At 43.8% G+C, this 23,272-nt stretch overlaps 1 protein-coding gene across 1 annotated transcript; it reads left to right on the forward strand.

Annotated features, from left to right (window-relative positions):
* The first annotated feature begins 833 nt into the window (after positions 1–833).
* Positions 834–7,491, forward strand: GDF3 (growth differentiation factor 3). The gene is made up of 2 exons (XM_045465280.1): positions 834–1,140; positions 6,662–7,491. The coding sequence occupies exons 1-2, from the start codon at positions 876–878 to the stop codon at positions 7,489–7,491; spliced, it is 1,095 nt and encodes a 364-aa protein (XP_045321236.1). The 5' UTR covers positions 834–875.
* Positions 7,492–23,272: the final 15,781 nt, after the last annotated feature.

The following is a 23,272-nucleotide window of genomic DNA, read 5'->3' on the forward strand; positions in this document are numbered from 1 at the left end:
AGAATCGGAAACAGGCTCCAGGCTCTGAGCCATCAGCCCAGAGCCTGACGCGGGCCTCGAACTCCCAGACCGCGAGATCGTGACCTGGCTGAAGTCGGACGCTTAACCGACTGCGCCACCCAGGCGCCCCCTTTTTTTTTTTTTTTTTTTTTTTTAACCCAGTCTGATTTTTAACAGGAAGGGCCAAGTTGGCTGGCTTAGTCTGAGGACCACGCGACTCTTGATCTAGGTAGGGGTCATGAGTTTAAGCCCCACGTTGGGTGTAGAGATTACTTAAATAAGTAAAAGTTATAAAAAAAAAAATAAAAAAAAAAGGAAGAGCAAGGTTAGATGAATACAATTCAGTCCCTCTTAGAGCTGAAAACAGAGTGTAGATCACCTTTCTTGGGTAGAGTTCTCTCTTCCTGGTTTGGCTTCCCCCATCGCTGTAGATAGAGTCTAACAGAAATCTCCCTGTGTATTTGTCTAAATAGACCGCGAGTGACAAGACTTTTGTCGTGATCATTTTTCATTACCATTCTAGCACCTACCTCAGAGCCTTGCCCATAATAGATGAGTAATAAATGTTGGTCAAATGAATACATGCCTGTCTCCTTTCCATTCTATCCCCCGCTGACAAACCTCAGAGTTTTGGAGTCCGGTCCAGGCATTGGTAGTCTTTGTTTTGTGAACTTTTGGGGAGGAAGAGTAGGGCAAGGGAAGAGAAAAAAATTCTGTGTCCTTTCACATCCAATTGCCTTTGAGGAGCTGGGAAGAGAGCAATTCACACCTGATTATCTTACATCAGGTAAGTTTGCAGCCTCTGAATTGCTAGGCAGTCGGGTGCTAGAGCTCTCTCCAGCCTGACCCGCCAGCTTTGTCTCAGCTCAGAGACCATGATTCCTTCCCAGCCCTTCTTGGCTGTTGGCCTCCTGTTAACCGTGGCTTTGGCCCAGACGGTCCAATTTCAGGAATATGTCTTTCTCCAATTTCTGGGCTTAGACAAAGTGCCTTCGCCCCAGAAGTTCCAACCTGTGCCTTACATCTTGAAGAAGATTTTCCAGGATCGAGAGGCAGCAGCAAGTGTGGACTCCCGAGATTTCTGCTACATAAAGGATTTTGGTATCCGCGGGAACGTACTCCGACTTCTCCCGGATCAAGGTAAGGAAATGAGGGAGGGTGCTTTCTCGAGAAAAGCCGGGCAGCGGGTGATAATGAAGAAAGGAAAGAAGGGGGGCAGTACCAATTACTGAAGGATTTGTAGGAGGCCTTGTGCTGGTATTTTACATATTGTATTTCCTTTACTCCCCACTATACCCTCACGTTCAGAAGGCAGGTATTCTTATCTGCTTTTTACCGATAAGGAAATTAAGTCTCAGACAGTAGACAATCTGGAAGCTAACCAAGATCATACAGCTAGCAGTGCGTGAACCAACTCAGGATTCAGATTCGGTTTGTTCAGAATCAACGCTTTTGTGCTACGGTTAAGGTGGGAGGAGTGGGGTGGAATTAGGACCCAGGCTTCACTCTTCTGGCCACTATTGATGCATTCTGGTGCCTATGATATGGCAAGCAAGGAGGCGAACATGGGGAGTTCAGTTTGCCCGGGACTCTTGCTTCCCCTCTCCGCACCCCCCTCCCCCCATTACTTTTGTTGGATGGAAAAGGCTATTGATTTGTGAGCACAGGGGCACCTGGGTGGCTCAGTCGGTTAAGCGTCCGACTTCAGCTCAGGTCATGATCTCACCTTTTATCAGTTCAAGCCCGCATCGGGCTCTCTGCTGTCAGTATAGAGCCTGCTTCAGATCCTCTGTCTCCCTCTCTCTCTGTCCCTTCTCCACTCTCTCTCTCTCTGAAAAATAAACACTGACAAATGACTTGTGAGTACAGAGCAATAATATATGCCATTGTCACACCGTTTATATGAGGATCTGAGTGAATGCCATTCAGTAATTTGTCAAACCGACCACCCACCCAAATTACCTAGGTCAGTTGTTAGAAGTTGACTCTCCAGCCCGGTTCCTGCCCTCACTCTCCCAATTCTTATTCAAGTCTTATTCAAAGTCAGAGATGGGTGTTGTAATCTGCATTTCTGTATAGCCTCCATGGTGGTGGGGGGTGGGCGCTGATCAGAAGAGGAATTGAGAGCCCTGATTGGTTAGTTTTATAGTAACTGGAGATAAAATTTGAATACTTATTTGTCCAAGAAGCATTTGTTGGAGACCTACTAGGTGCTGGGAACTGTCCATGGCTATGAGAATATAGAAATTAAAGATAAAGTCTGCCCTTTAAGAGTTTATGGAAGGTCAAAGGAAAAAAAAAGGTCATAGTAGGGAAATAGAAAACATATAACTTCCATACTTTATGCTAAGTATTATTATGTAAATGACTCAGGGCCTTGGGGGTGGGGGTTCAGGGAAAATTCCTGGAGGAAGGTTAAGGGGTGTGGGAAGCTAGTTTGAAGAGCTTTCCATGGAAAGTAGAAAAGAGCTGAAGATACTTCCTTTCCTCCCCCAGGGAAAAAACTTTGGTTTTTATGGTGACCATAATCCTCTCAAATGACACAGGAAAAGGACATGATCTCCCCATCATCGCTCCCTAACCTCCACCTAGGGAAAATCACCATTAATAGTTGACATATATATTCTTCCAGACTTTTCTTCTTTGCGTGTATTTATAATAGAAACTTGTATTTTTTATTTCTTCTTTACTTTTTTAAAATTTTTTATTTTTTTATTTTTTTTATTTGATTCTAATTTTTATTTATTTTTATTTATTTTTTCCCCAATATATGAAATTTATTGTCAAATTGGTTTCCATACAACACCCAGTGCTCATCCCAAAAAGGTGCCCTCCTTAATACCCATCACCCACCCTCCCGCCCTCCCACCCCCGAAACTTGTATTTTTTAAATAAATGAGATCATACTATACATCACTCAAGTATGAGTATCTCGTACAAATCAGAACTAAAAGTCACGATGATCTCATTGTAAGGATTACGTGATATTCCATTGTATAGATATACTATCATCTGTGTAACTGGTACTCTGTTGACAAATGTGGACATAATCTAAAAAAGAACAGCTTTACAATCATTTTTCTGGTACCATGAGTGTCTAAGAATTTCTCACTTTCCCACAGTTTGACAGGAATCCTTATAGAAATATAATAGAAACTTATTGAAGTGTCACATAATACAGAAGGTGTGCAAATCATTGAGAACAGCGCAGTGAATTTTCACAGAATAACCAGCGCCCGGATTAAGAAACAGAACAGACGGGGGCGCCTGGGCGGCTCAGGTCATGATCTCGCGGTCCGTGAGTTCGAGCCCCGCGTCGGGCTCTGTGCTGACAGCTCAGAGCCTGGAGCCTGTTTCAGATTCTGTGTCTCCCTCTCTCTCTGACCCTCCCCCGTTCATGCTCTGTCTCTCCCTGTCTCAAAAATAAATAAACGTTAAAAAAAAAAAAAGTTAAAAAAAAAAAAAGAAACAGACCAGACGGTTACCCCAGAGGACCCTCACGCCCCCTTCTGGTTAATCCGACTCTTCAGCAAGAGTAACTTTTCTCCTGCCGTCTAACATTCTGTATTAGTTTTGCCTGTTTCCCAACCTCAACTTCAAGTAAACGGAAATGTAAAATGTGTCCTTTTTTCTGTCTGGCTTCTTTCTCTCAACATTCTGTTTGTGAGATTTATCCCTGGTGTGTGTATTTTTAGTTCATTCTCATTGCTTACAGTATTTCATCCTCTGAATATATTACAATGTACTTATGTGTGCTACCCTGGAAGGCCATTGAGTAACAATACTCTTCTAGCTTTTAATTTTTGTTTAATTGGCAGGAAAACATGATCTCGCTGTTTTGATTTTTATTTCTTTAAAAAGGTGGCATGCATTTTCTTTAAAAAAAATTTTTTTTTAACGTTTATTTATCTTCGAGAGAGGGAGAGAGAGAGAGGGAGCACGAGAACAAGTGGGGGAGGGGCACAGAGAGAGAGAGAAATACAGACACAGAATCCAAAGCAGGCTCCCAGCTGTCAGCCCAGAGTCCTACGCCTGGTTCGAACGCACGAACTGAGAGCATAACCTGACCTGAAGTCGGACACTTAACCGACTGAGCCACCCAGGCTCCCCAGGAGGAATGCATTTTCAAATGGATAATGAATCATTCATTTTTACTTTTTTCAAATCATTGCGTATTTATACATTCTGGCCATTTGCTATTGAGGAGTCTTCTTTTTCTTAATGATTTATAAGTTCTCTTAATCATTTGTAAAAGTTCTAATTGTGAATTTTCACCCATGCATATTACGAGTATTCTTGGTTGTTCTTTGTGGTTTTAATTTTGTTAATGATGTCTTTTGAATATAGAAGTTTTTTTTCTTTTCTTTCTTTTTTTTAAATTTTTAATGTTTATTTACTCTTTTTTGAGAGAGACAGAGACAGAGACAGAAGCGTGAGCGGGGGTGGGGGAAGTGGAGAGGCAGAAAGAGGGAGACACAGAATCCGAAGCAGGCTCCGGGCTCTGAGCTGTCAGCACAGAGCCCGACGCGGGGCTCGAACTCACAGACCATGAGATCATGACCCGAGCTGAAGTCGGACGTTTAACCCACTGAGCCACCCAAGCGCCCCTTTTTATTTTCATGCTCTCCGATCTGTCCATCCTTTCCATTCTGGCTTTGGCTTTTCTTTTATGCTTAAGGAATCTGATTTCGTGACAGGAAGAGGAAGGGAGACTGGCAGGTTAGAGTTCTAGCCTGGAACAGGAGAGGTCAACTTTTCAGACAAGTGGAGAGGGGTAAGTTCTGTGAAGACATCTCTGTATTGGACAGCCAACGTTTAAGAAAGGTGTTCCAGTGGAGTAGTAAGGGTAGAATTGGAAACTAACAGAAAACTACCAAGTAAGAGGCAGAGACAGCGTATATAGACCCACCTTTGTAAAAAGATGGCCAATGAGAAGAAAGGGAAAGATGATATGGTAGGCTTGAAGAGGAGACTGGATAATTTCAAATGCTCAGTAATTTTTGGTTGTTGTAGTTTTAGAGAGAGAGAGAGTGCGGGGCAGGGCGGGAGGGTGGGGGGTGGGGGCGGGGAGGGGCAGAGAGAGAGAATCTTAAGCCCCTGGATCCCTGGATCATGACCTAAGCCTAAAATCAAGAGTCGGATGCTCAACCAACTGAGCCACCCGGGCACCCTGATTTTGTGATTTTGTTGTTTTTTGCATGAGACTTGAGAATGAAGGAGGAATGGTTAGCATGTTTGGGTTTCTGTTGTAATTTCTCCATAAGCCGATGCCCTTAGAAAATACCTACTTAGGGTGAAGTCACGCTACCTAACAATAGGGTGGCGTTAGGCCAAAGAGGTTATTTGCAGAGAGGGGAAAACTGAAGATGAAGGGATAAAAAAGGGGGGGGGGGGATGAAAGTATTGACCTTTCTCTGAAGGAATAGGTAAGGTTTGAAAATCCAGGCAGAGAAGTCAGCTTTGAAAACAGGGAGAGTACATCTATAATTGCCAAAGATGACAGAGATGGGAGGGTCGCTTGTGGAGAAACTGGAGACATCACACTGCAGCCCAACTTTCAGTGCAATGGAACATGATGTCTTCAGAGACCCCAGACTAGGAATTGTTGACACTGACAACTGTGGGCTTTAGATAAAGAATCATCTCAAGATGAAACATAAGGGATTTCGGGAGGGTCAGTCTTGGCTAGATGGTAGAAGGTTGTTTTGAAGTCAACCTGAGTAGTTAGATTTGGGACAGCGACGCCTGACAGCCTACGATGTTCTTAAACGTTTTTGTGCCATGGGTCCCTTGGGCCATTCTGTTGAAGCTAATGGACCCCTTCTCAGAGTAATGATTTATATGCCTAAAACCAGGATTTCCAAAGAAATCAATTAAATATTGAGATACATTTATAAAAATATTTTAAACCAAATGTGTGTATAGTAATCTAGCATGGGTCGTTTATTAATGCAATCAATAAAACGATCTAGGGAAGGGACTATCTTTACCTTAAATTGAAAGTAATGGGGGGCTCCTGGGGAGCTCAGTCAGTTAAGTGTCCAACTCTTGACTTCAGCTCAGGTCATGATCTCAGGGTTCACGAGATCGAGCCCTACATTAGGCTCTGCATTGACAGCACAGAAACTGCCTAAGATTCTCTCTCTTTCCCTCCCCTGCTGGCACTCTCTCTCTCTCTCTCAAAATGGGTAAATAATTAAAAAAAAAAAAAAAAAAGGAAAGTAGTATGAACATAAATGTATTTTAAGATGTTCGCAACAATTTAATCTATGAACGTACCTATGATTTTTACTGGTAACAGTGTCATAGGTCCTATTAGGATTTGTTTGTTGCCTGTGTTCATAATTGAAAGAAAGGCCAAATTTCATTTAGAGTTCCACTGAAATAAAGATATAATTCTTTTTCCCATCCAAGTTCACGGGCCTTCTAAATTCTATCCAGGACCCCTTGGGGACCTGCGGATGCGAAGATAAGAACCTCTGGCCGTGAATGAGGAGTGGGAGAAACAAATCCTCCCAACGGTAGGGTTCGAGTCTAACTGATCATTTCCTGCCCTTGTTTGGCATATGTGACTATCATATAACACTTGATATTTATATCATAATGGCGGATACGAAGTCAACTATGTTATGGTGACTCTTACGTCTCTGTTCCCATGTAGGTCTCTTTCTTTACTCCAGGAAACTTTCCCAGGCCTCCTCTTGCCTCCAGAAGTTCCTCTACTTTAACCTGTCTGCCATTAAAGAGAAGGAACAGTTAACAATGGCCCAACTGGGCCTGGATTTGGGGCCCAACACTTACTATAAGCTGGGACCAGAACTGGAGTTGGCTCTGTTCCTGGTTCAGGAGCCTCAGGTGGGGGACCAGCCCATCCCTAAACCGGGTAGAATGCTCGTGTTACAGTCAGTACCACGGCCTCAAGGCGTCGTTCACTTCAACCTGCTGGATGTGGCTAAGGATTGGAATAATGACCCCCAGAAGAACTTGGGTTTGTTGCTAGAGATACTGGTCAAAGGAAACAGAGACATTGGGGTGACTTTTCAGCTTCAGGACGCCTGTGCCAGACTGAGACAGTCCCTTCGTGCCTCCCTGCTGGTGGTGACTCTCCACCCTGAGCAGTGTCACCCTTCGTCCCGAAAAAGGAGGGAAGCCATCCCCGCCCCGAAGGCTCCTTGCAGGAACCTCTGCCATCGTCATCGGCTATTCATCAACTTCCGGGACTTAGGTTGGCACAAGTGGATTATCGCTCCCAAAGGGTTCATGGCAAACTATTGCCACGGAGATTGTCCTTTCTCTCTGACCACCTCCCTCAACAGCTCCAATTATGCTTTCATGCAAGCCCTGATGCATGCAGTTGACCCAGAGATCCCCCAGGCGGTCTGTATCCCCACCAAGCTGTCCCCCATTTCCATGCTGTATCAGGACAATGATGACAATGTCATTTTGCGACACTATGAAGAAATGGTGGTTGATGAATGTGGCTGTGGGTAGGCTGTCAGAAATAGAAAATAGGAGTGTTCTTAGGGTAAATCTAATAAAACTTATGACTTGATCTATGACTTCTTGGATCGGAAATATCAATGTATTCATGTTTACAGTTTGTCTTCTTGGAAAATCCGTCATAACTAATGATATCCTTAATTACACACACACACACACACACACACACACACACACACACACCTAGCCCTAATGATCTAACATAGGCATGATGCGATTGACAGTATATTAGACACTAGATATAAGAAAACTGGCATTGGGGCGCCTGGGTGGCTCAGTCGGTTGAGCGTCCGACTTCGGCTCAGGGCATGATCTCGCGGTCTGTGAGTTCGAGCCCCGCGTCGGACTCTGTGCTGACAGCTCAGAGCCTGGAGCCTGCTTCGGATTCTGTGCCTCCCTGTCTCTCTGCCCCTCCCCTGCTCATGCTCTGTCTCTCTCTGTCTCAAAAATAAATAAAAACGTTAAAAAAAAAAAAAAAAAAAAAAGAAAACTGGCATTTATTGGTGGTCTAATGGCAGGCATTATTCTACATGTTACCTATAAACATTATTTCACTGTTTCTTGAAGCGGGCCTTACTGTTCTTACGGTTTATACTTCATAGAGCAGCTGAACAATACATTTCCTTAAAGTCATCAACTTTCCCTGGCAGATCTCATATGCTAACAATGTTACTTAAAAAAATCATTTTGAGGGGGCTCCTGGGTGGCTCAGTTGCTCGGACAGAGCAGAGCCTGCTTGGGATTCTTTTCCTCTCTCTCTGCCCCTCCCCCACTTTCTCTCTCCCTCTCCCCCCACCCCCCCCAAATTAGTAAACTTAAAAAAAGAAGAAAAACAGGTGGGGCACCTGAGTGGCTCAGTCAGTTAAGTATCTGACTTTGGCTCAGGTCATGATCTCACGGTTCGTGGCTTCGAGCCCCGTGTGGGGCTCTGTGCTGACAGCTCAGAGCCTGGAATCTGCTTTGGATTCTGTGTCTCCCTCTCTCTCTGCCCCTCCCGTGCCCATGCTCTGCCTCTCTCTGTCAATAATAAATGTAAAAAGCAAAACAAAACAAAGAAAACATTAAAAAATAAATAAATAAATAAAATGTTAAAAAAAAATTTTTTTTTTATGTCAGAGAGACAGCAAGCAAGCAGGGGAGAGGGACAGAGGGAGAGAGAGAATCTTAAGGAGGCCCCATGCTCAGTGCAGAGCCCGAGAGGAGGCTTGATCCCTGATCTTGGGATCATGACCCGAGCCGAAATCAAGGGTCAGACCAAAATCAGACACTTGGCCAACTGAGCCACCCAGGCGCCCCTAAAGTGTTACTTTCAGATAAAATAAATACAGGTTCTGTGTTTTGTTTTTTTTTTAATGTTTATTTATTTTTGAAGAGGGGGGGCAGAGAGAGAGAGAGGGAGACGCTGAATCCAAAGCAGACTCCAGGTTCCACACTGTCAGTGCAGATCCTGACTCGGGGGTCGAACTCACAAACCGTACGATCATGACCTGAGCCCGAGTCAGGCTCCTAACTGACTGAGCCACCCAGGCGCCCCTAGATAAAACAAATACAAACAGAAGTTGTAATGCTTTCTTCTCTTACCTCAATGTTTCAGGGATAGGAGTTCTAATATCTTCTACCCCTCCCCGCCCCACCCTCCGGGATGTTTCAGGGTGCACATCCCCTAACTGCACGCACCCGACTTTGGAGGCTGCTGCTTTTCAGGGACCGGTCTTGACTCCTGTTTGCTGAGTTTGACATTGTTGAAAATGCTCCTGCTCTCCTGACACCAGCCTGTGGAAGATCTATCCTCCTTTCATGGCCTTTCTTACTTTAAACCTTTTCTTTGGGCTCATTGCAAGAAGGTGTCAAAAACTCAACTGACCACAATTCCTGAGGCTGCGTTGCCGAAGTCGCGTCTGCATTGATCGGAAGCATGACTGCTGGATTTCCTTAGTCCACTCAGGGTTTTGATTTGAGTTCTGTGTCTATTTATATTATTTTTACGTATTTTAATTTTATTTATTTATTTATTTTTACAATTTCTAATGTTTATTTCTGAGAGAGAGCCAGAGAGCAAGTGGGGGGTGGGGTGGGGGGGCGGGGCAGAGAGAGAGGGAGACACAGAATCAGAAACAGGCTCCAGGCTCTGAGCTGTCAGCACAGAACCCGGCGCGGGGCTCGAACCCACAGACCGGGAGATCATGACCTGAGCCGAAGCCGGCCTCGCCACTGACTGAGCCACCCAGGTGCCCCAATTATACTATTTGGAAAAGGGATTTGCAATTATTAAAAGGAGACCAGCTATGTCCTTCTGCTTGCAGTTCGGACGTCGGCAGCTTTGTTCACTCCTGAGTTAATCGAGCTTTCTCCTGAGGCCATTATGCCTATGGCTAGAAATGAACAAGAGTGCTGGCTTCGTGGCTTTGGGACACACACTGCCTTCTGTCTCTACTGGAACAATAAATGTTCAGTTAGTCTACAAATAGGCTTGTGTTACGGACACCGCTATCTCAGAGCATTTCAAGACTTAGTGGTCTTATTTATTGGCAGGCCTGTCCACTCACTCACAGGCCACTTGGCTTTGAAATTTCACTGTCAGCTTAATGCATTTCACTTCTGTTTGACGTTTAATGAATGCCTTGAAAGGCATAGTTTCTGTCTTTGGATAGTCTGCCATAAAACGAGGCATTCCAAAATCAGGTCAGGCCTAACTTTTGTTTATTTTCTTTTTATTTTTCATAAATTTTTTTTAGTTTATTTATTTTTAGAGAGAGAGAGAGAGAAAGAAAGAGAGGAGAGCAAGCAGGGAAGGGGCAGAGAGAGAGAGGAAGACAGAGAATCCTAGAGAATCCGACAGCACAAAGCCTGATGTAGGCCTCGAACGCGCAAACGGTGAGATCAGGACCTGAGCTGAAATCGAGAGTCGAATGCTTAACCAACCGAGCCACCCAGGTGCCCCTGCTTATTTTATTAAAAAAAAATTTTTTTTTTAACGTTTATTTATTTTTGAGACAGAGAGAGACAGAACATGAACGGGGGAGGGTCAGAGAGAGGGAGACACAGAATCCGAAACAGGCTCCAGGCTCTGAGCTGTCAGCACAGAGCCTGACACGGGGCTCGAACTCACGGACCTGAGCCGAAGTCAGCCGCTTAACTGACTGAGCCACCCAGGCGCCCCGCCCCTGTTTATTTTAAAATAAGAAGTGAGGCGAGCCTGGGTGGTTCAGCCAGACATGAGTATCAGGACCCCCAGGGTTATTCGAGGGTTATTTTCTCACCCATTGTTTCTCCCTTCAAAACAACATTAAACACTCAATTATTGTCACAGAGTTTTCTGTGCTGTGCTTGTGAGTAGAATACTTAGAGTAGCTAAAAAGTAGGGTGTTGGCTGGTCCCAGAGGCAGAGGGTGGCTGCGAAGAAGATAGCTCTGAAGGTTTCAACTGGAAAAAAGTTTGGAGGTTGGTCAGAGACTGGTGGAAGGGGCATCTCTGGGTCTGTTCCATCCACACATTGTTGGAGCAAGAGACAGATCCATGGGACCACCGGGGGCACTGCCCTCTCTTACTTTTTTTTTTCTAATTGTTTAAGTATGTCTATACCCAACATGGGGCTCGAACTCACAACCCAGAGATCAAGACTTCCATGTTCCACTGACCCAGCCAGCCAGGCAGCCAGGCACTCCTTCTCTTACTCTTTTTGTTCAATTGTTTGCTTAGCAATATTAAGCAGGAAGTTGGTACAATTATTCTGGGGCCAATATTTATCACGTATTTGACAACCATTACCTTTGCCGTGTTGCAGCAAATGTAAAATTTACCTTTCTGAGAAAGATGCGTACAGATGTTTTGGAAAGTGACTTGAGAGTGATGGGTTTACCTACAATCCGTATTTCCATTTTTCAAAAAAAGAATAATTATGCAGTGATTAATGCGGGTAATTGCCCAAGGTCTCCTGACCAGTAATTAAATAAAGAACGGTTTTGAAAGGTATGATAACTACCATAGACATGGAGAATGCAAGTAGAAGCTGAAAGGAAGGAGCGAATCCATCTAAATCAAACAAGAAGGGCTGCTTTTATATGGGCAGTCAGAGACAGTAGGGTTTTGATAGATGATGAAGGGGGCTGGCAGGTAGGGAATTTTAGCCTAGAAAGGAGTGCCTGGCTGGCTTATTTGGTAGAGCACGTTGATAGAGGAGTTGTGAGTTCAAACCACACGTTGGGCGTAGAGCTTATTTAGAAAGAAAGAAAGAAAGAAAGAAAGAAGAAAGAAAGAAAGAAAGGAAAGAAAGAAAGAAAAAGAAAGAAAGCTATAGCAAAGGCAGGAAATAGATGGCAGAAACTGAAGACTTATTTATAGGGTATGGCTTTTCTGCCCTCTGGCGATTAAAAGAAGGAAGAGCAAATCTATTAAAATCTATAGTTCCTTCCATCTGGAGGATCAAGGGTGAGGCCAAGAACCTGATAAACCATGTAGACTTTCCCCAGAATATAATACATATAAACACACAATATTTTGCAAACAATTTCAGTTGCTTCATGGAATCCCTGCCGTAGACTATATAGGATTGTGAGAAAACATTCTTCTTAAGTCAGGTATCTTCCTCCCTCCTTCCTTCCTTCCATCCTTCCTTCCTTCCTTCTTTCTTTCCTTCCTTCCTCCTTTCCTTTTTTCCTTCTTTCCTTCCTTCCTTCTTTCCTTCCTTCCTTCTTTCCTTCTTTCCTTCCTTCCTTCTTTCTTTCCTTCCTTCTTTCCTTTTTTCCTTCTTTCCTTCCTTCCTTCTTTCCCTTTTTCCTTTTTTCCTTCTTTCCTTCCTTCCCTCTTTCCTTCCTTTCTTCTTTCCCTCTTTCCTTCCTTCCTTCTTTCCTTCCTTCCTTCTTTCTTTCCTTCCTTCTTTCCTTTTTTCCTTCCTTCCTTCCTTCCTTCCTTCCTTCTTTCCTTCCTTCTTTCTTTCCTTCCTTCCTTCCTTCCTTCCTTCCTTCCTTCTTTCCTTCCTTCCTTCCTTCCTTCCTTCCTTCCTTCTTTCCCTTTTTCCTTTTTTCCTTCTTTCCTTCCTTCCTTCTTTCCTTCCTTTCTTCTTTCCCTCCTTCCTTCCTTCCTTCCTTCCTTCCTTCTTTCCTTCCTTCCTTCTTTCTTTCCTTCCTTCCTTCCTTCCTTCCTTCCTTCCTTCCTTCTTTCTTTCTTTCCTTCCTTCTTTCTTTCCTTCCTTCCTTCCTTCCTTCCTTCCTTCCTTCTTTCCTTCCTTCTTTCCTTCCTTCCTTCCTTCCTTCTTTCCTTCCTTCCTTCCTTCCTTCCTTCCTTCCTTCCTTCCTCACAACCTTCCTCTCTCTCTCTTTTTCTGTCTGTCTCTTCATGACCCTGTGTGTGTGAGAGAGAAGTGCACATGAACTCTTTTGTAATACTCCATTTCTTTTAAGGGACATATTTCTTACGTCATTTCTTTCTTTTTGCATTCATATCTTTATGGTACGTTTATTATTATAACTGCCCCTTCAACCATTCTCCACACTTCAGCTACAGTGGGACCTCTAAAACCCAGTTCTCTTCATGTCACTTCCTTGTGGTACTGAGTTCTGTCTTGCCTTAGACAAGACAATGCCCTGACACTATTTGGAAAACTCCTCTCCCTTTTGTTTGCCTTTCTCCAATTAACTTAAAAAAATGTTTTTAATGTTTATTTATTTTTGAGAGACAGAGCGTGAGTGGGGGAAGGGCAGAGAAAGAGGGAGACACAGAATCCGAAGCAGGCTCCAGGCTCCAGGCTCTGAGCTGTCAGCACAGCGCCCAACGCAGGGCTCGAACTCACGAATGTGAGATCATGACCTGAGCCGAAGTCCGACGCCTAACAAAGTGAGCCACCCAGGCGCCCCGCTAATGTGATATATGGCCTTTTGTGACTGGGTTCTCTCACTGAGGACAATGTTCTCAAGCTTCATCTGTGTTGTAACATGTGTCAGTCCTTCCTTTTTAGAGCTGAATAATACTTCACTGTATGGATATACCACAACTTATTTATCCATTCATCAGTTGATGGACATTTGAATTGTGTGTACCTTCTGGCTATTATGAGTAACACCGCTATGAATGTTCACATACAAGTTTTTGTGTGAGCATATGCTTTTAATTCTTTTAGAAGTGTCAAATCCTCTGGTTACTTTACGTTTAATGTTTTGAGGGACTGCCACGCTGTTTTCCCCAGTGGTCGTACCCACCATTTTACATTGCTAACAGCAACGCGTGAGAGTTCAAGTTTTTCCATAGCCTCACTACCCCGTGCTATTGTCAATTTTTTTGTAATGTTAATGATTTAATTTTAGCGAGTGAGAGAGAGAGAGCACATGTGAGCTGGGAGAGGGGCAGAGGGAGAAAGAGAGAGAGAGACGGAGAGAGACTCTTGAGCAAGCTGCATGCTTAGCACAGAACCTGACACGGGGCTCGATCTCATAACCTGAGCCTGAACCAAGAGTCGGGCACTGAACCGACTGAGCCACTCAGGCACCCCTCAAATTTAAAAAAAAAAAAAAATTTTTTTTTTCTCAACGTTTATTTATTTTTGGGACAGAGAGAGACAGAGCATGAACGGGGGAGGGGCAGAGAGAGAGGGAGACACAGAATCGGAAACAGGCTCCAGGCTCTGAGCCATCAGCCCAGAGCCTGATGCGGGGCTCGAACTCACGGACCGCGAGATCGTGACCTGGCTGAAGTCGGACGCTTAACCGACCGCGCCACCCAGGCGCCCCTCAAATTTTTTGATTAAAGCCATCCTAGTGGTTATGAAGGGGCATCTTGTTGTGATTTTGACTTGGATTTTCCTAATGATTAATGATGTTGAATGTCTTCTCGTGTACGTATTTGCTATTTCTCTACCTTTGGAGAAATGTCTATTCAACTCCTTCACCCATTTTAATTGGGTTATTTGATTTTTTTTTATGGTTGAGCTGCAATAATTGTGATACTAGATCCTTATTAGATATATAACCTGCAAATATTTTCTCTCATTCGGAGCTGTCTCTTCACTTTCTTGATAGTGTCCTCTTTTGATGTGATGAAGTCCAATTGGTCTATTCTGCTGTTGTTCTTTGTGCGTTTGGTATCGTGTTTAAAATAAGCTGTTGACTAATCCAAAGTCACGAACTTGTGTGCCTACTTCTAAAAAAAATTGTTTAGGGGCGCCTGGGTGGCTCAGTCGGTTAAGCCTCCAACTTCGGCTCAGGTCACGATCTCACGGTTTGTGGGTTCGAGCCCCGCGTCGAGCTCTGTGCTGACAGCTCAGAGCCTGGAGCCTGCTTCAGATTCTGTCTCCCTCTCTCTCTGCCCCTCCCCTGCTCACACTCTGTCTCTCTCTCTCTCAAAAATAAACATTAAAAAAATTAAATCTCTCTCAAAAATAAACATTAAAAAAATTAAAAATTTTTAGAATTAAAAAAAAATTTTTTTAACGTTTATTTATTTTTGAGACAGAGAGAGACAGAGCATGAACAAGGGAGGGTCAGAGAGAGGGAGACACAGAATCTGAAACAGGCTCCAGGCTCTGAGCTGTCAGCACAGAGCCCAACGCGGGGCTTGAACTCACGGACCGTGAGATCATGACCTGAGCCGAAGTTGGCCGCTTAACCGACTGAGCCACCCAGGCGTCCCCAAAATTAAAATTTTTTAGAAGTTTGTTGATTTACTTAATCCCTATGCCCAGTGTACAACTTGAACTCTAGACCCTGGGATCGAGTCACATGCTCTTCTAACTGAGCCAGCTGGGGGCCCCACCTACATTTTTTTCCTAAAAGTTTGATAGTGTTGCTCTCACCTACTATCCCTCCTCTTCAAATGCAACATTTTATGTTATGTGGGTTTTAACCCAATTAAAAATTTAAAAAAGAGTAAAATCAATTTTACCCATACTCTAGATGTATGGATTTATTTCTGTGGTAGATCTTGCATATGTTTCTATAGGGGTTCAGAAAATGTCTTCCCCGGGGCGCCTGGGTGGCGCAGTCGGTTGAGCGTCCGACTTCAGCCAGGTCACGATCTCGCGGTCCGTGAGTTCGAGCCCCGCGTCGGGCTCTGGGCTGATGGCTCAGAGCCTGGAGCCTGCTTCCGATTCTGTGTCTCTCTCTCTCTCTCTGCCCCTCCCCCGTTCGTGCTGTGTCTCTCCCTGTCCCAAAAATAAAAAAATAAACGTTAAAAAAAAAAAAAAAAAGAAAATGTCTTCCCCAAATACGCCACTTGGGCATATTGATTATCGTGAGTCGAAGGTACTTGAGAACCGGTGGGCACAAGGACGCTCTGACCCTCCTTTGTGCCCCTGAAAGGAGGAGGTAAATCTCCCATGTGAACAGTAACCTGCTGTACCAGGAGGGTGGAAAGCAGAGACAGGCAGTTTCGGGTTGAGAAGGCTGTATAAACAAGTCTTGTTGGGGCGCCTGGGTGGCGCAGTCGGTTAAGCGTCCGACTTCAGCCAGGTCACGATCTCGCGGTCCGTGAGTTCGAGCCCCGCGTCGGGCTCTGGGCTGATGGCTCAGAGCCTGGAGCCTGTTTCCGATTCTGTGTCTCCCTCTCTCTCTGCCCCTCCCCCGTTCATGCTCTGTCTCTCTCTGTCCCAAAAGTAAATAAACGTTGAAAAAAAAAAATTAAAAAAAAAAAAAAAACAAGTCTTGTTACCTCTTCAGCATTTCACTATCTAAAGCTCAAACCCCTTTGTCTAGGGGCACTTGGATTGCTCAGTTGAGCATCTGACTCTTGATTATGGCTCAGGTCATGGTCCCAGGGTCGGGGGATTGGGCCCCACGAGGGCGTGGAGGCTGCTTACGATTACCTCTCTCTCTTTCTCTCTCTCCCTACCCCCTCTCCCTGCTCTGCCCCTCTCCTCTGCTCACCCTTTCTCTCTCTCTAAAATAAAATTAAAAATTAAAAAATATATAAAGTAATGAGTCAGTGGCATTTCAGAAAAAATTCCTTTGCTTGTCAATTTGTCAATTCTTCACAAATTTATTGTTTCTTTGCATAATAGGTATAAAACTTCCCTGCCTTGGTCACTTCTTTGAGTCTCATGTCTTTTTTTTTTTTTTTTTTTTTTTAATGTTTATTTCTTTTTGAGACAGAGAGAAACAGAGCATGAACAGGGGAGGGGCAGAGAGAGAGAGGGAGACACAGAATCGGAAGCAGGCCCCAGGCTCTGAGCCATCAGACCAGAGCCCGACGCGGGGCTCGAACTCATGGACCGCGAGATCGTGACCTGAGCTGAAGTCGGACACTTAACCGACTGAGCCACCCAGGCGCCCCGAGTCTCATATCTTTGTGGGGTTCCTGTATGTACGTACATATCCTCCCGTTAATCTGTTTTTTTGTTACAGGGGTCTCAGCCAAGAATGTGAAAGGGTAGAGGGAAATTTTTTGCCTCCCACCGTTCAAGGGATAAAAAGAGAAAACAAAAAAAAAATCAAGCTTAAAGGAAAGGCAATAAAAACCACAGATGTGAATAAAATTATAAAAATATAAGACAATTTTAAAATTATAAAACAATTATATAAGACAATTATAAAAATATAAGACAATATAAGTGGCAGTTTGACATTAACAGAATAAAGAGAAAAATCATAATCATCCCCAAAGATGCAAAAGAATAATATGGCAAAATTCATGGCCATTTATGGGAAAAATTCTCAACAAACTAGAAAGGAACTTCTTTAGCCCCATAAAGGGCAGCTGTAAAAAACCTACAACTAATGAATAACTGAATGCGTTTCTCCAAAGATCTTGAACAAGTTTGGAATACTCATTCTTATCTTCTCTATTGAACATTTATTAGAATCTTTAGCCATACATGAAAAGATGTTCAATGTCGCTCCTTATCAGGGAAATACAAATCAAAACCACACTCAGATATCACCTCACGCCAGTCAGAGTGGCCAAAATGAACAAATCAGGAGACTACAGATGCTGGAGAGGATGTGGAGAAACAGGAACCCTCTTGCACTGTTGGTGGGAATGTAAATTGGTGCAGCCACTCTGGAAAGCAGTGTGGAGGTTCCTCAGAAAATTAAAAATAGACGTACCCTATGACCCAGCAATAGCACTGCTAGGAATTTACCCAAGGGATACAGGAGTACTGATGCATAGGGGCACTTGTACCCCAGTGTTTATAGCAGCCCTCTCAACAATAGCCAAATTGTGGAAAGAGCCTAAATGTCCATCAACTGATGAATGGATAAAGAAATTGTGGTTTATATACACAATGGAATACTACGTGGCAATGAGAAAAAATGAAATATGGCCTTTTGTAGCAACGTGGATGGAACTGGAGAGTGTGATGCTAAGTGAAATAAGCCATGCAGAGAAAGACAGATACCATGTTTTCACTCTTATGTGGATCCTGAGAAACTTAACAGAAACCCATGGGGGAGGGGAAGGGAAAAAAAAAAAAAAAAGAGGTTAGAGTGGGAGAGAGCCAAAGCATAAGAGACTGTTAAAAGCTGAGAACAAACTGAGGGTTGATGGGGGGTGGGAGGGAGGGGGGGGTGGGTGATGGGTATTGAAGAGGGCACCTTTTGGGATGAGCACTGGGTGTTGTATGGAAACCAATTTGGCAATAAATTTCATATATTAAAAAAATAAAATAAAATAAAAATTACTAAAGTGAAAAAAAAAAAAAAGAATCTTTAGCCATCCCAATAAGGCGGTAAGAAGAAATGAAAAGGCACAAATGTTGGAAAGGAAGGAGTAAAACTGTTTATTTGTAGATAACATGATTATGTGCCTGGGAAATCCTAAGCAATCTACAAACACGCCCCATAAAACCATTAGAAGTAAGTGAATTTAGCAAGTTGACAAGAAGCTACAAATGAATCAATCCTACTTCTGTATACTGTTATTTATTTATTTATTTATTTATTTTTATTAATAATTTGTTGAAACATTTTTGAGAGACTGAGCACAAACAGGGGAGGGGCAGAGGCAGAGGCAGAGGGAGACAGAATCCGAAGCAGGCTCTGGGCTCTGAGCTGTCAGCACAGAGCCTGACGCCAGCTGGAACCCACGAACCATGAGATCGTGACCTGAGCGGAAGTCAGATGCTTAACCGACTGAGGCACCCAGGTGCCCCCCGCGTTTTTCTTAAGTTTGTTTATTTATTTTGAGAGAGACAGAGAGCATGTGGGAGGGGCAGAGAGAGAGGGAGAGAGAATTCCAAGCAGCCTCCTCACTGTCAGCACAGAGACCAACGTGGGGCTCCAACCCACGAACCTCGAGATCACGACCTGAGCCGAAATCAAGAGTCGGACGCTTAACCGAGTGAGCCACCAAGGTGCCCCTCTATAACCTCTTAAAAAATAAAGAAGACTGTTTAGAGTGGTGCAAACAGGGGCGCCTGGGTGGCTCAGTCGGTTAAGCGTCCGACTTCGGCTCAGGTCATGATCTCACGGTCTGTGAGTTCGAGCCCTACGTCGGGCTCTGTGCTGACAACTCAGAGCCTGGTGCCCATTTCAGATTCTGTGTCTCCCTCTCTCTCTGCCCCTCCCCCGTTCATGCTCTGTCTCTCTCTGTCTCAAAAATAAATAAACGTTAAAAAAAAATTAAAAAAAAAATAGAGTGATGCAAACAAACTTTAACACCTTGATGAAGCAACTGGTCTCCTTTTGGGGAATTGCAAAATGGGGCAGAAGGCAGGAAGCTTTTGGAGGATAAAGAACAAGGAAAAAAAAAAGAAAACATCTGATTGCCTGGGGTCACATAGTCCACTTTGGGGTGAGAAGGCCCAGAGTGGGCTTGGGGTTTGGAGATCGGCTGCTCTGGATATGCTGTGTTTCTGGCAAGGGGAGCATTTACTGGGACACAGAAGGTACCTAGAGTTTGGTCTGCTGACATGACAGAGAGGGCGGCCACAGCTCCATCGTGATCCAGAAATTTCCTTAAACAACACTGTAAATGAAGAGTTAGGAGATAAAATTGAAAAACGAATACCATTTACCATCCAATGAAAAACATTACATTTTTAAGGGATACATTTCATAAACTGTACAAAATGTTACTAACAATTACAAAACATTGCTGAGCGGAGTTAAAGACCTAAATAACCGAAAAAATAAGCCATGTTTGTGATTTGGAATACCCAATATTTTTGTAAATTAAAAAAAAACTTTTTATTTTAGAGATAGCGTATGAGCTGGGGACAGGGGCAGACAGAGAGGGAAAGAGAGAGAGAGAGAGAGAGAGATTGAGAGAGAACCTCAAGTAGGCTCTATGCTCAGCCTGATGCTGGGCTCTGAAGGCATGAACCGTGAAATCATGGCCTGAGCCAAAATCCAGAGTCAGACACTTACCGGACTGAACCACCAGGTGTCTCTGGATACCCAATATTTTAATGTTTCAGTTCTATTCAAGTACATCTAGAAACTCAACACAATACCAATCCAAATCCCAGGAGGAATGTTTGTAAAAATCGACAGACTCCAATTTATATAGCCAAAGAAATTTATTTATTTTAGTTTATTACATTTTTTTTTAAATGTTCACTTATTTTTGAGAGAGAGGGAGACAGAGGGTGAGCAGGGGAGGGGCAGAGAGAGAGAGGGAGACACAGAATCTGAAGCAGGCTCCAGGCTCTGAGCCATCAGCACAGAGCCCGATGTGGGATCGAACTCATGGACGGCAAGATCATGCTCTGAGCCAAAGTCAGAAACGTAACTGACTGAGCCACCCAGGCACCCCTATATAACCAAAGCAACTTGGAAATATTGGGAAAATAAAAATTTATACTACTAATATTAAGACTTATTATAAATCTACAATAATTATAACAGTGTGATATAAGCAGAATGATAGGCATATATATAGATCAATGGCATGAAAGAGAGATTTGATTCCACACTGTATGATTGATTGGTTTTTCAGTAAAGGTGCCAAGGTAATTCCGTAGGAAAGGTACAGACCTTTCAACAAATAGTGCTAAAAACCAAGCATCCATGTGGGGGGAGATGATATAGAAAATCTACTTTGAACTGAATGTTTGTGTCCCCCCCACATTTAACCCCTGTTAAAGTCTTAATCCTCCCCATGTGGAGAAGACCCTCTAAGGAAGTAATTAAAGTCAAATGGGGTCCTGATCTAACAGGATCAACGTCCTTATAAGAAGAGACCTACGCGAGCTACCTACTAAGGGTCTGAGCCCTCTGAACTTGTGCACACAAGGAAAGGTCACGTGAAAACATAGCAAGAAAGCAGTGTCTACAAGCCAGGAAGAGAGTTCTCACCAGAAACCAAATTGGTTGGAACCTTGATCTTGGACTCCTAGCCTCCAGAACTGTGAGAAAAGAAACTTCTGTTGTTTAAGCAACCCAGTCTGTGGTATTTTGTTACGACAGCTCTAGCTGACTAATAATATCCACATGGACAAAAAGGAACCCTGACCCTTATATTATACCATACGCAAAAATTAACTGAAAGAAACAGATTATAGAACGAATATAAAAGTGGGGCACCTGGCTAGCTCAGGCGGTAGAGGGTGCAACTCTCAATCCCGGGGTTGTGAGTTCAAGCCCCACGTTGAGAGTGGGGATTACTTAAAACTTAATTTTGGGGCGCCTGGGTGGCGCAGTCGGTTAAGCGTCCGACTTCAGCCAGGTCACGATCTCGCGGTCCGTGAGTTCGAGCCCCGCGTCGGGCTCTGGGCTGATGGCTCAGAGCCTGGAGCCTGCTTCCGATTCTGTGTCTCCCTCTCTCTCTGCCCCTCCCCCGTTCATGCTCTTCTCTCTCTGTCCCAAAAATAAATAAATGTTGAAAAAAAAATTAAAAAAAAAAAAACAACTTACTTTCAAGTTACTTAAAAATTACTCTTAAGTTATTTTAAAATACTTAAAAAGAAAAATCTTCAAAAACCCAGAAAGCTAAAAACGGAAACTATTTTCCTGTCCTTCGAGTAGGCACTCATTTTACAGAAACGATCCACAAAACACTAACCATAAAAAAAAAAAAAATTGACAAATTGAGTTTCGTTAAAGTGGAGAACTTTTCTTCAGAAGGGACACCATTAAGGAAAGGAAAAGGCAAGCGTGTTTACATATATAACAAAGGAATTGTATCCACAATGTATAAAGAACTCTTATAACTCAGAAGACAAACAACCCGTAAGAAATGGATAAAATGCTCAGACTTTAGAAAAGAAGATATGTAAATAACTAATGAGCACGTGAAAGGACGGTCAACATCAGGACAATGCTAGTAACAATCACGATTAGATACTACCATACCCACAAAAATGATCGCTACTTTAAGAGCTGACACTCCCAAAGGCTGAAACTCTCGCACCCTCTTGGTGGGAATGTGAACTGGCATAAACCTTTGGCGTTTTCTTGAGTTAAATATATGCTTACCTACTTGATCCAGCAAATTCAACTGCCAGATTCTTTTTTTTTTTTTTTTAAGTGTTTAGGGATTCTTGAGAGAGAGAGAGAGAGAGAGAGAGAGAGAGAGTGGGGGAGGGTCAGAGAGAGGGAGACACAGAATCCGAAGCGGGCTGCAGGCTCCGAGCAGTCAGCACAGAGCCGGACGCGGGGCTCAAACCCACAAACCGCGAGATCGTGACCTGAGCCGAAGTCGGACATTTAACTGACGGAGTCACCTAGGCACCTCAGGCGTCTTTTTTTTTTTTTTTTTTAATATTTATTTATTTTGAGAGAGAGATAAAGTGTGAGCAGGGGAGAGGCAGAGAGAGAGGGAGAGAGAATCCCAAGTAGGCTCTGTGCTATCAGTGCAGATCCCGAGTGTGGGGCTCCATCCCTTCAATGAGATCATGAGCTGAGCCCAAACCAAGAGTTGGATAGATGCTTAGTTGACTAAGCCACCAGGCACCCTTCTCTGACTGATTCTTTTGCATCGCTCTCATAAGGGTACTTTTGATGAGACCACACAGGATGGGATAATCTTTTCACCTCAAGATCCTTAACTTAACCACACCTGCAAAGTCCCTTATGCCATGGTAAGGTACCATATTATAAGGTTCCAGGTGTTACGATGTGGCCATCTCTGGGGGGCTGGTATTCTACTTAGCACCCACGTAACTTTTAAGCACTTGGCTCCATGGGGCGCCTGGGTGGCGCAGTCGGTTAAGCGTCCGACTTCGGCCAGGTCACGATCTCGCGGTCCGTGAGTTCGAGCCCCGCGTCGGGCTCTGGGCTGATGGCTCAGAGCCTGGAGCCTGGAGCCTGTTTCTGATTCTGTGTCTCCCTCTCTCTCTGCCCCTCCCCTGTTCATGCTCTGTCTCTCTCTGTCCCCAAAAAATAAATAAACGTTGAAAAAAAAAATTTATAAACACTTGGCTCCTGGGGCGCCTGGGTGGCTCAATTGGTTAAGCATCCGACTCTTGATTTCAGCTCAGGTCGATTTCATGGTTTGTGAGTTTGAGCCCTGCCTTGGGCTGTTCACTGACAGCACGGAGTCTGCTTGGGATTCTCTCTCTCTCCCTCGTTCTCTATCCCTTCCCCTGCTCATGCTCTGTCTCTCTCTCAAAAAAAAAAAAAAAAAAAAAAAAAAAAAATCAAGAAAGAAAACTTAAAAGCAAAAAAAAAAAAAAAAAAGAAACACTGGGATTCTGAAGGACCTTCATTTATGAGGTGGCACTTCTGCCCTTTCTCCGTAACTCTTTTTTTGATTTTTTAAAATGTTTATTCATTTAGAGAGAGAGAGAGAGAGAATGTGATCGAGGAAAGGAGACACAGAATCCGAAGCAGGCTCTGGGCTCTGAGCTGTCAGCACAGAGCCTGACAGGGGGGCTTGAACTCACAATCCACAAGATCGCGCCCTG

The sequence above is a fragment of the Leopardus geoffroyi genome, chromosome B4 (assembly GCF_018350155.1).
Source record: "Leopardus geoffroyi isolate Oge1 chromosome B4, O.geoffroyi_Oge1_pat1.0, whole genome shotgun sequence".
Lineage (NCBI taxonomy): Eukaryota > Metazoa > Chordata > Mammalia > Carnivora > Felidae > Leopardus > Leopardus geoffroyi.

Coding starts and splice junctions, on each gene's coding strand:
- GDF3 (XM_045465280.1), top strand. CDS start 876: ATGATTCCTTCCCAGCCCTTCTTGGCTGTTGGCCTCCTGTTAACCGTG. Junction 1,141..6,661: donor CCGACTTCTCCCGGATCAAG/GTAAGGAAATGA, acceptor GTTCCCATGTAG/GTCTCTTTCTTTACTCCAGG.